At 34.7% G+C, this 12213-nt stretch overlaps 1 protein-coding gene across 1 annotated transcript in view; it reads left to right on the forward strand.

The window, feature by feature from the left end:
- The window catches only part of LOC149769401 (serine/threonine-protein kinase TBK1-like), a 67984-nt gene extending 56703 nt beyond the window's left edge, over window positions 1-11281 (forward strand). The window contains exons 18-21 of the mRNA XM_089949906.1: window positions 3418-3614; window positions 8034-8105; window positions 9509-9570; window positions 10937-11281. Of these exons, the coding sequence (XP_089806032.1) occupies window positions 3418-3614; window positions 8034-8105; window positions 9509-9536 (297 nt within the window). The 3' untranslated portion in view covers window positions 9537-9570; window positions 10937-11281. The remainder of the gene's footprint in view (window positions 1-3417; window positions 3615-8033; window positions 8106-9508; window positions 9571-10936) is intronic.
- Window positions 11282-12213: the final 932 nt, after the last annotated feature.

Here is a 12213-nt window from a genome sequence, read left to right on the forward strand (position 1 = left end):
GTGATGTAACTTTCTCCACCTCTGACCTTTAAGTATTATGGTCAAGTTACATATTGGAAGAAGAAACCAATTTTGGAGTAAAATATTTTTCTTTGATATTACTTAGCTGATCATGATACAGACACATCCATCCTAGCACCCCCACAATTACATCCATGATAGAATGTGCACATACACTCAAGTAGTAACTGAAGTATGGATCGGATTTGGCAACAATATGTCATGAGAAAATCTATTATCTTGTAAATTTAGCCCTCCCAAGCTTGTTTTTAGTTCCAAAATTTTGTGAAGTCATCTGTTGACCTAGAGTAAGATGAAAGTGGTCTCTCTGTAGGTAGAGGGATTGGCAACAAATCCCATCAATACTTGAGTTACTACAGGAAAAGATGTGCACATCTATGTCAAGGATGTAACAGCTGGGAGGCTTGGACGGATATGCCTGTATTATGATTGAGTATATATTATCAAAGAAACACATTTTGTTCCAAAAAATGGTTTCTATCATAAAGTATTCTTCATGCTGATTGAAGTATGTGCCATTGTCTGAGATGACAGTAGGATCAGATTAGTATTGTAGTTACATGCGATCTGTGCCTTTGAGGTTCTGGGTTGAATCCCAGTATCAACAAGTTGGTGCACAATGCGATGGGTGTCTATCCAAGTTTTGTTGTTTTCTAAATAGTCAAATTTGTCCTAATGGTTACTTGAGTTCAGCAGTAACCTGATCACAATGGCTATTCTAATCCCCCCCCCCCAGCAAATTTCCTATATAAATGTCACGTATTCAGTGGTCATCTGTCTTCCACAGCCAGCAGCCAAGTGTTTCTTAACTAAGCAGTGTTTTCACCCTGCCTTCTGTGGTCACTGGAGCATATCAGCAGTGACTGCTCTAAGTATGCAAATTAAACTTCTTTTGTTTGATGAGCAAGACATGATATATATATATATATATATATATATATATATATATATATATATATATATATATATATATATATATATATCACTTGAATTGATGTTTAAAAGTGTCATATTTATACTTACCTTAATCCAGTGAAACTTTAAGGTTTCTGATAAAGGCAGATTCATCAAGCAGAGAGCACATGTCAATGCAGTAGTCACATGATACAATACATGCTGTATTCTTGATGAATCTGACTTTCTCCAAGTTGCTGCAACAGCAACAGGTTTCTGGTCATTGTTCTTAAAATAAAATATTGAGAATTATTTGTCCGTTTGTTCTTTTACAATCAGTGTTTGACTTGAATTAAATATTTTTGTATTTTTTGTACAATAGCATTGGAACTGGGGTTTATTGTTGATATCACTAATGGACCTCTGGTGCCATTGACAAATAGGTTGCAAAATTTGTGTAGTCATGTAACTAGAAATGCAAATGGCGAGTACTAGATCAAATTTCAACATTGCTGTAGTTCTGTCTCATCTGTCATTGGATTCAATACACAGTGATTCTAATACTTGCAATTTTCAGAAAATAAATAATTTCCTATTGATTTCATGCAGATATGACTCAATGTACCAATGTTTAAGTTTGCTAAGCCTGCTGGCAAGTGCCTGCCATATGCTGTCACATGGTGGCAGCGAATTCCAAATTAGAGTTAACTCACACTATAACTTTTCCATTGGAAATTGCTCTAACTCTACCCCCCCCCCCCACATAAATGCTGAAATGTCAGAAATGGGGTGGGAGGGGTAAGAGTTAACTCAGATTAACATTTTAGGTGCTACTAACAATAGCCCCAGAAAACTTCTCTTCATTATCTAATTATTAAAGGTCACAAACAAAAGCCGACTGTCTTTTGATCTCATTGAGTTTGAGCAGCTGCTTAATCCATCAATTGTTTAAAGTGTGAACACCTTTTTCACGCCTTATTAGACAAACTGCCCTGACACAAAGTAAGTCATGTTTTTCACAACACAAGGGCTCATATTGTTGCTTACAATTTACCCATCAGTCATATAAGTGCTATAAAAAGAAACTAATTTTTTACAGTACATGTATGGCTGATAGGTAGATTGTAAGCAATGGTATGAGCCCCTGTGTTTCACAGTTACAGGTAAGCTGTAAATTATTAATATTACTTAGGAGCCATTTCTGCTGATAATGAGATAAAAGTGTTTGTATGAGAGAGAGAGAGAGAGAGAGAGAGAGAGAAAAGTATAAATGAGTACATGTACTCAGTTGTAGTTTTCTTGATTTGATGGGGATGTATTTAAATTATGAGATAGGTTTTATGAGACATTAAATGATAAGTAGAATCAGGTACTGATAAATGCACACTACAGGAGAAAAGAAAACACCTCTTGTCACTGGCAAATAAAAAAGCCAAGTGAGGATACAGTATCTTTGTGTGGAACTTATTTTATTAAATTTTGTTATTTTTCTTTTTGCTAAATTGCTAAACTAAATACATGTATCTTGGTAGCATACTACTACTGCTAATAATAATAATAACAATAATAATAATAATAATAGAAATACATGTGAAATAATAACAATGATAATACTGCTAATAATATTGCTAATGCTGTTCTGTTCATAGTACATAGTTACATCTTTCATGAACAATGTTTGTGAGCTAATTCTGCCTTCAGAGGTCACCTGTCTACAAAGGCCACATGGCTTTTCCCATGGGTGGCTGTTGTAAACAGGTATAACTTTTATCTACCTTTGCAAAGAAAACCCTTCTTCTAAATCATTATTATAGTCATCCGGAGTACCAAATATAAATCTATAAAATTTGTCATAACAGCAGTGTGAAAAATAAATATTTTAAAAAGGAGAGTGGGCACAACTACTATTCAGCCACCTGTCTTTGATTATATATGTTTGTCCCTGAATATGTGAAATTAAATTCCAGTAAAAATAAACCTGTATTAAGCAACCACATGCTAATCTAGGGCTACCTTTCGTTCCATAAACAGATGACTATTGAATAGAACTGCTTCGGTGGCCTAATAGTTAAAGCATCCATCTCGGATGTGGGAGGCTGTGGGCTTGTTCCTTGTCCGAGTCGTACCAGAGACTTACAAAAATGGTACTAACAGCTGCCTTGCTGGGCGTTCAGCATTAAGAGGTTAGTGTTAGGACTGGTCGGCTTGGTGTCAGGATAATGTGACTGGGTGGGACATCATGCTACATGTCTGAGGCATGATGCCCCAGTGCTAGACATCACTATAAACTGCCACATTGCAGACATTGTAGTGATATGACTGAAAATATTTTAAAGCTATGTTAAAAATCCAAAATCACATCACACATTGAATAGAAGATTGTCATTCCATAAACAGATGACTACTGAATACAAGACTGACAGGCTGTCCCAATCTGACATGCTTAATTTCGAGCTTATTTGACTTTATGTTAATTATAAAATAAACTTAAAATTTTTTCAGATATGTGAGCAGTATGATATTTGTGTGCAGAAAATTATTAGAAAAGTCAAAGAGAAAAGTTACGTATCACGACAGGGACATCCAGATCTAGAAGGTGCACAGAATCCATCTCCGGATCCAAAACACAAGACATCTACACCTCAGGATAAGAAAAACCACAGGCATGTCAAAACGCTCATTGGTAACCTAATTCAGAGGTAAGCATGGATTCCAAAATGTGTATTTGCTGTAAATACTGTCAATAAGTATCATATTGTTGTAGAGAATTTTAATATTCTTAATGTACCAATCAAAGTTGTAGGTAGCAGCATTATTATTATTGCCAAAGGAAGAGATTACACCAGGAAACAGCTTTGTATATGTTAAGTAATACCTCTTAATTTCTGTATCATTTGCATTTTGTACATGGATCCAGTAATGATAAGTTGTGTTTTGAAAAATACAAATGCAAAATATTGCAACAAGATTTCTATTAAAAGTGTATATGTGACTTATTTGTTGCACTTGTAACATTGTATGCTGGAATTATATCATTAAGACTGTATAATATGAATTGTTCTATATTTATGGTGTGACCTCTGGTGGCCAGTTGGTCAGAGGTGCTTGCTTTTATAGAGTAATCACAATTCACCTCTGTCCACATGAATTCAAGTCTCAACTTGACCATTTTATATCTGTAAGAAAGCATGCCAGTAGTTTATTGTGGGTTGTAGTTTCTTCCCATGATTTAAAGTGACTTGTACATCTTTGATATTTTATTGCCATTTTATTATAATGGCATTTCCATGAAATTAAGTACCTGTACCTATGGATCTTTTAAAATACAAACCCATGCAATTTGATACAGTAAAACCTGTTATGAGAGACCACCCCTTCTGACGCCAAAAAACGGTCTTTCAAGACAGGTGGTCTCTTATAAGGGGTTTGTACAAAGAGACCAGTTTCCAAGGGCCAGTTACAGAACAAATAAAGAAAAATAACCACAATCACTGTGCAAATGTTCTATTTTTTATGGATAGTTCTTGCTAAAATATTGTATGCATTCATTTGAAAACAAAATTGTTTAGCAATAAAGATATAAGTTCTCTCATTAAAAAAGAAATCACATTTACATTTGAGGATCACATGTACATGTATTAGCATATGTACTCATTTCTGATTTACTCCTTTTCCTTTATAACACCTTAAATTTGTTTTAGAGATATTTAAACCGCTATTTTGTGAGTGGTCTGCTCTTTTTCACTTCTTTCAGTTACAATAATTATTTTGTCCAGCATTAAAATTTGTCTCTTTTTAGTTGGATGTTCTTCCATTGTTATTAAGCTACTGGGTGTTAACTTTATTAGTGCTCAGTTGTAATTGACTGTAAAGACGGTTTTGACTAGGCTTTGTGAAAATGTGAAAACTCTATACATGTGCATTGCATAACTAACAATTAATGAAATAAAAAGAAACAATTACATCATACAGAAACAGAATTATTTACTCAGAGACAGAAGTCAATGGCTTAATTCATAGAAAGATATACAGGGATTAATTCAATAAACAAAGTATGTAACCCAGTAATGCCAAGTTGAATAGATAAGGGCTTGGTGATTGGTATGTAATCACAGTAACATCGGGGGTGGGGGAGAATCAAACATCACAAGATTTTAACACTATCAGTTGAATCCTGCAAACGATTCTCACTTGCTGGTTTAACAGACAAAGACCTTATTCACCCACAAGCAATACGGATTAACTCTAAAGACAAAACAATATATGCGACCACTACCTTAATTTCAGTGCTGCAGTGGCAATTCATAACTTGTGCATTACCCTGGTTTACAGACTGTACCATTGGTCGCTATACAAACTGGTAGCCAGACTATTTTTCTTTTTTATGCTGTTCTTGTTATGTTTTTGATTATAACAATTTTTACTATTCAAGTGGTAATTGCTACAGGTGATTACGTAAAGCTCAGTGGTATCTGTCTCTGTTCTCGCAATACAGTTGTTCATAGATATACCGTGTCCTACTCATACATACACCCAGTAGCTTTGATGAGGCCAGGAACCAGGCTTAGTGCTGGAATAATCTACATGTACTTTAGTCTGGTTTACAATAGAAAATATAAAACAATATAAGCAGAATCACAAATTTCAGGTATTGGTAGCCAGCCTATTTTTTATTTTTTTATAGAACGATTTAAGCAGTCATTGTTACGAAGGTCAGTGGAGTTTATCCCCATTTTTATGCGGTTGTTGCTAGCAGTGTTGAAATGCATATTTTGCCAAGACATAGTGGTCACTTGCTGCATTCATCAGGTGGTCACTCACAACAGCACATATAAAATAAAATTGATCCATGCGTTGTTGTCGGAAATGACAGGTGGTTGCTCATAGCAGAGGTCGTTCACAACAGGTTTTACTGTACTGAAGAATTCAAGTGTATGATTTTTGTGAGTTTATAGTTTTTATGCAATTTTTCAGCACATGATAAGCTATACATTGTAGCCAGTATATTTGGTGGGGAAAAAATGCTTGCCCTTTGCCAGTGTTTGAAAAATAATTTGAGTCCTGTGAATTTTTAAAAGTGAAATATATGCATGCTTATTATAATCTATTACTTTACATCAGCATGTAAAATTGTAAATGTTCCATCTGTACACCTATTTATTTGTGCACAGTAATTTTAGTTTTACACCATCTACCTTTACCAGACGTTACGAATGGCTTGTATTTATGGGTATGGAAGAAGCTTATTGATTTTGTGGTCATTTTCATAGTGACATAGTCACTATGATTGTAATAAAAAAAAGTGTTTCTGCACAATCAGAGTAGTTCTACATCACAGATCTATACCAAGCTTTTAGGCTGGCATGCACTTGCGGTGCAGAAGAAATGTATTAAGCATGGGGTCAAAAGTTCAGAGATTGAGGCCACTGTGACTGAAGAAGAAAATGATTTTCACACAACTTAAGTTCTATACATCACAGAACTGGACTAAACTTTGTGGATGACTTGAACTAGGAATATGGAAGAAGCATGTTTCATGTCAGAGGTTAAGGCTGCTCACTGTAAAATTAGTACACAAAAATTCTCAGCCATGTAGCTTCACCAAAGTTTGTGGATAGCTTACATTTGGTCAGGGTTCAAAAGGTCAAAGGGTCAAGGTCACTTTTAGAAAATGAAACAAAAATTATACATCATGTACCATCACCAAAGTTTGATGGTGGCTTGCTTGTTGATTGAGATATAAGCCTATTAATTTTGAAGACAAAGGTCATGACACTGACTGAGAATAAAAGTGTTTATTGCATAATAGCTTTAGTTCTTGTACCTTGACCAAAGTTTATGAAAGGCTTACGCTTGTGGTAAGGATGAGGAAAAGGCCTGTTGATTTTGGGTTGAAAATATCAAAGGTCACTGTTATTGTGAGTCTAAGAAAAATGTGTTTTGGACAGTAAATTTTGTTTAGGAGCAAGTTCCTTGATCAAACTTTGTGGATGACTTGCGATTTTGGGTCTAAAGGTCAGAGGTTTAAGATCATGATGAATAAAAAAACTAATGGTGTCTCATCAGTAAGTTTAGTTCAAGACCTCATATCTTAAAGGTCAAGGTCACAGAGACCAGTTGGTCAGTAATCTCCAGTCAACTATGTCCAACTAGTGCCAACACAGAGGATTGTTGAACATCGGCAGGAGTATAATCAACTGTTTACTGTAATATATTGAAACTGCTCAAAACCAAAACCTTGGTAAACTGAAATACCTTGGACACTGAATAACTTTTCAGGTCCTGAGTTTTGTCTTTTTCTTGTTTCAGTAAACTTGATCACATTAAACCAAATTCTCTTGAATCTGAAAGCCAATTTTTTTATTTTATCCCCAGTGTCAGAAACTATGTTTAACTAGCCTAAAGCTGTGTGGAGAAAATTATAACCAAATATTGGATTCCAGATACCATAGATACAGTAAAACCTGTCTTGAAAGAACACTGCTTTGAGAGACCAGATTCGATTTTTCATAGATATCTATTTCAAATCATGAATGGCTGTTTTTGTTTATATATCCATTGGTCCATTAGATAGCTCAGTTCATCCAATTTCATTCTGGGTAAAAAATAAATGCCCTCAGCAAACAGAAAAAAATAAATTTTAATTTGGGCTCTGGGGGCTTACAGTTTTAAAGGTTTTTGTCAGATTCACAAGACTTGGCCATCTTCTAAAGTTATATTGCATCACTGTTTTTATGTATAAAGGCACATCATCACCATCCTGGCTATATAATGATAGGTAAATTAGGTATACCCCGAAAGGCATACCCAAAAAATAATAAAAGGCAAATAAATGTTAACTCCTTAAAATATACAGATTTTAATGCATGGCCACACTTTTTAAAAAAAAGTCTGAAATCTCCGTAGCAGGAGCATCATTACAAGATGGTGGATTGGCATCTTTTTCCAGGGACAAAAAGGTTGCCTCCATTAGTCACCTCCTATGACATGCAGGAATGTGTGATGGGTCTATTTTACATTGGATTATTCCATGACTATGCAGGGGTGGGGTGCATTCCAGATTTCAGATATTTGTTCCAGAAGCATAATCTTAAAGTTTTTTGTCTATCATTTTATAGAATGGACGAGAGTAGAAGCAGTCTGTATGAGGTGAAATCAGAGATTGATACCACAAAATCAATGCTTGAAAGGTAGGTTTATATTGAAATCCATGCTTGAAAGGTTAGCCTTTATTGAAATTCTTGCTTGAAAGGTATGTCTATATTGAAATCAATGCTTGAAAGGTTGGTCTGTATTTAAATCCATACTTGAAAGGTTGGTTTATATTGAAATCCATGCTTGAAAGACAGGTCTATTGAGATCCATGTTTGAAAGATAGGTCTCTATTGAGATCCATGCTTGAAAGGTAGGTCTATATTGAAATCCATACTTGAAAGATCACTTATCATTTTGTATCCAGTGCATCAGTTAATACGTCATTGTCTGATACTTTGCTTCCAGTAAATTCTTCACCTGGTTCTTGTCTATTCCATTCATCCATCAATTTTCAGTCTTGTCCCCTAGGTATTGGGGAACATTGTGAAATTATTGGAAACATCCTGAAAAGTGCCATGTAAGAATGATAACTGGTATGGAAATCATAAAACCCCTGAGGCTTGGTTTTTGAGCTTAAAATCTTGTTTGACCAATAAAAGGAATGATGTTATTTTTGAAAGCTCAAAACTGATTGGAATATAATGGAAACTCAGTATCAGATGTATCATCTCCAGGCCTAAACATATTAAGATGACATTTGATGCAGTTATCTGGCTCTGGCTCTATTCACCTCTCCCTCAGTAACTCATGCACAGTGGGGTCCAGAAACAAAGTATGTGGCATAAGCAAGTGTGCAAGTTAGCAAGTGACCACTGGAAAATTAGGAAGGAATAGACACGAAAAGGAAAAATTAAGAAAAGAATGGACATCTACAGTTTGAAAGTGCATGAAAGTCCCTAGAGTGGCCTTGCAGGACATGGAGATAAGCAACACCAGTCTCTTGCTGCCCAGCTAAGTCAATGATTCCATCATGGAAGGTCCATGACACCCTCTGCTAAATGTTTTAAGCAGCTAACCAACAGAATTGCCAGACTGAGTTTAAAACTCCTTTCCACTAGCCCCTCTTTTTGATGACTAGAGGGTCCCAGGGAGCAAAGCACCTCTTCCTTAAGGAGGATGCAGATGCATGAAGGGAGTCACGCTGTCTTTTGCAACATTTCCCAATTTCAAAGGCTTGGTGGGACCTCACAGACAATGTGTAGGTCCTTTCCACAATAAAGAAGGGTAACTGGCTTTGCTTCAGGGACCCTTCTCTGTCACTATTCTTCGGGTATAGGTGTGCAGTAGAGGGTGAGAAACATACAAAGGGTCCAGTAAATAGGGTGAAAGTGTGCGAAATCAGGGATTTTATTCCTAAAACAGCCTAAAACAAAAACTACATTTTATGATTCTGTCTTGGAATATGTTAATTTTATATGCTAACTTGTAATCGATGTACCTTTGTACTGATTCTTATTATTGATGATATACTTTCTAACCAAATATTTTTATTTTGCAGTTTAAAAAATGTGATTCAGCCATCATAACTTCATGGATTGTGATGACCAAGGATGTAGTCAGGTAATTGTGTGTGTGTGTGTGTGTACACATTCATGACACTGTGGTCATACTTGTCATTTGATGGCAAATTTGCATGAACTGTGACCTGTTAATAGCATATCTTTATCAATAAATTCAGAAATTTAAAATTTTTGGAATACATTTTTATCAGTCTTCAAAGTTAACAAGTTATCTTCTAAGCTAGAATTTTTTTAATTATAAAATGAAATATTTGTAAGCAAAAACATCTTACTATTTTGTGAGGTTTGGGTTTCTTGAGTATTAGTCTTCAGAGATTTTAATGTAGTTTGCTTGCTAACAAAACATTTAGTAAGTTTAAGGGAATGCTTAAACAGTGTATTGTGAGAAATGCTAGACAAAAGTTATTTCTGGGTTTGATCAAGTATTATTGATTTCATAAAAGAATATTGCAAACAATAAAGCTTTTATATGAGGTGTTGTTTGATAGTATAAACAAAAATGATGAAAATAAAAATCATTGAATGCATTTTGCTTATTGTTTTGTTTTTAAAATTTAGTGAACATATGCTGAAAGGATTAATTGTGTGAAGGTACTTGGTAAGACTCCTTGATAACGTGTGTTCAGATAAATTCACAAAGTTCCATAGGACAGACCATCTTGAGATACCAACTTTGTTTAATGATCTGATGTGATTAAATGGATGTGATGAAAAAACAAGGTCTTAATTTTATGTTACCTTGTAGAAAGCTGACTAGTTTTAAGTCATATAATTAATAACAGAGTAAAAAACTGTTGCATTGAAACAGTTGGTGTAAATGAGTTGGGACTCTTTTCTTTTCCTTAACTCACCGAACATGATACTGTATGCAACATAATACTGTATGCAACATAATACTGTGTGTAACATACTGTATGCAACATAATACTGTATGCAACATTATACTATATGAAACATGATACTGTATGCAACATAATACTGTATGCAACATAATAACATAATACTGTATGCAGTATGCAACATAATACTGTATGCAACATGATACTGTATGAAACATGATACTGTATGCAACATAATACTGTATGCAACATAATCTTGTATGCAATCTGATACTATATGCAACATGATGCTATATGCAACATGATAATGTATGCAACATAATACTGTATGCAACTTGATACTGTATGCAACATGATACTGTATTCAACATGATACTATATGCAACAAGATACTGTATGCAACAAGATACTGTATGCAGCAGTCTTAACGCTAATTGCATAGCATATAATTTGCATAGCATATAATCAGGACTCTTAAGTCAATGGCTTGTTATATTTTGTATCACAAGACTTTTATTAAGATTGAAAAAGTGATCAATAATTGTCTAATTCTCATTTTATTTACAGATATAAGTGGCATTATTATAAGGAATTGGATCACAGATGGCATCAGTTATGTAGGTATAGTGACAGAATAGACCCTGGAATCACAGGATAACAAGAGGCATACATATGTATATGCACCTACCATTCATCAGGAATAATGAAAGCATAGACCCTGGAAACACAGGATAACAGGAGGCATACATATGTATATACACCTACCATTCATCAGGAATAAAGAAAGCATAGACCCTGGAAGCACAGGATAACAGGAGGCATACATATATACCTAACATCTGTGTGAATGGTGAAAAGTACATACCCCAAAAGCACAGGATGACTTGAGGCACTACAGTTATAAGCACATTCATAGGAAGTGTGTGTGTGTGTGTGTGTGTGTGTGTGTGTGTGTATATATATATATATATATATATATATATATATATATATATATATATATATATATATATATATGAAGCACATGATCATTCAGATTCATTTCATCATGATACATGATCATCTGTCAGAGATTTCTGCATGTACGAAAATATTAAGAAAAAGAAGAAGACAATACTTTGAAAGTTGAAATTAAGGTCCAGACACTAGCAGTTGTAGAATCAAGAACTTTGACAACAAGATATGTCTTTTGTCACAGGTGTCTGCTTGAAAATCACAGAATCATTAAGAACAAATTCTTTCATATTCATGAATATGATCATTATTGGCACAGCCAACAAAGCACATCAGCATATTGGACAGCTGTATTATCATTAGATTTAAAATTTACAAAACAACCATTAACTACACTTCAATTTTCAAATGACTAAATCTCTACCTGTAAATTTTCAAATGACTAAATCTCTACCTGTAAAGTATGTGGAACACATGTTACTTGGATCTGGGACATTCTTGTCCCTCATGTCTTGCCTTGTATGGCACATAAATTAGGAGAGGTGAATCACTGCTAGAGCTTCAGTACTATCCAGTTTGGATCTCCCTCACTCAGATAGCTTGTTTTTCATTCAAACCAGTGAATTTTCATTCAATTTTTATTAACCAGTACCTTTGACAATCTTCGGTAACAATGACATGTAGTTCAGTCTTACATGAGATCTTCACTTCTCTGTCAAGTTTATTAACCAATTTTAATAACAGTGGGATTACTCTCTGCTACCTCCAAATTCTGCTCTCGCTGAAAGATGATAAACATTTTTCCATATATATAGCATATACATAAAGGGAAGGAACTATTACAGAGTAACCCCCCTTACTCCCACTAGGGGGTACCAGTATCCCAGATG

Source organism: Sinohyriopsis cumingii, unplaced genomic scaffold, assembly GCF_028554795.1.
Source record: "Sinohyriopsis cumingii isolate HCF-2022 unplaced genomic scaffold, ASM2855479v2 utg003875l, whole genome shotgun sequence".
Lineage (NCBI taxonomy): Eukaryota > Metazoa > Mollusca > Bivalvia > Unionida > Unionidae > Sinohyriopsis > Sinohyriopsis cumingii.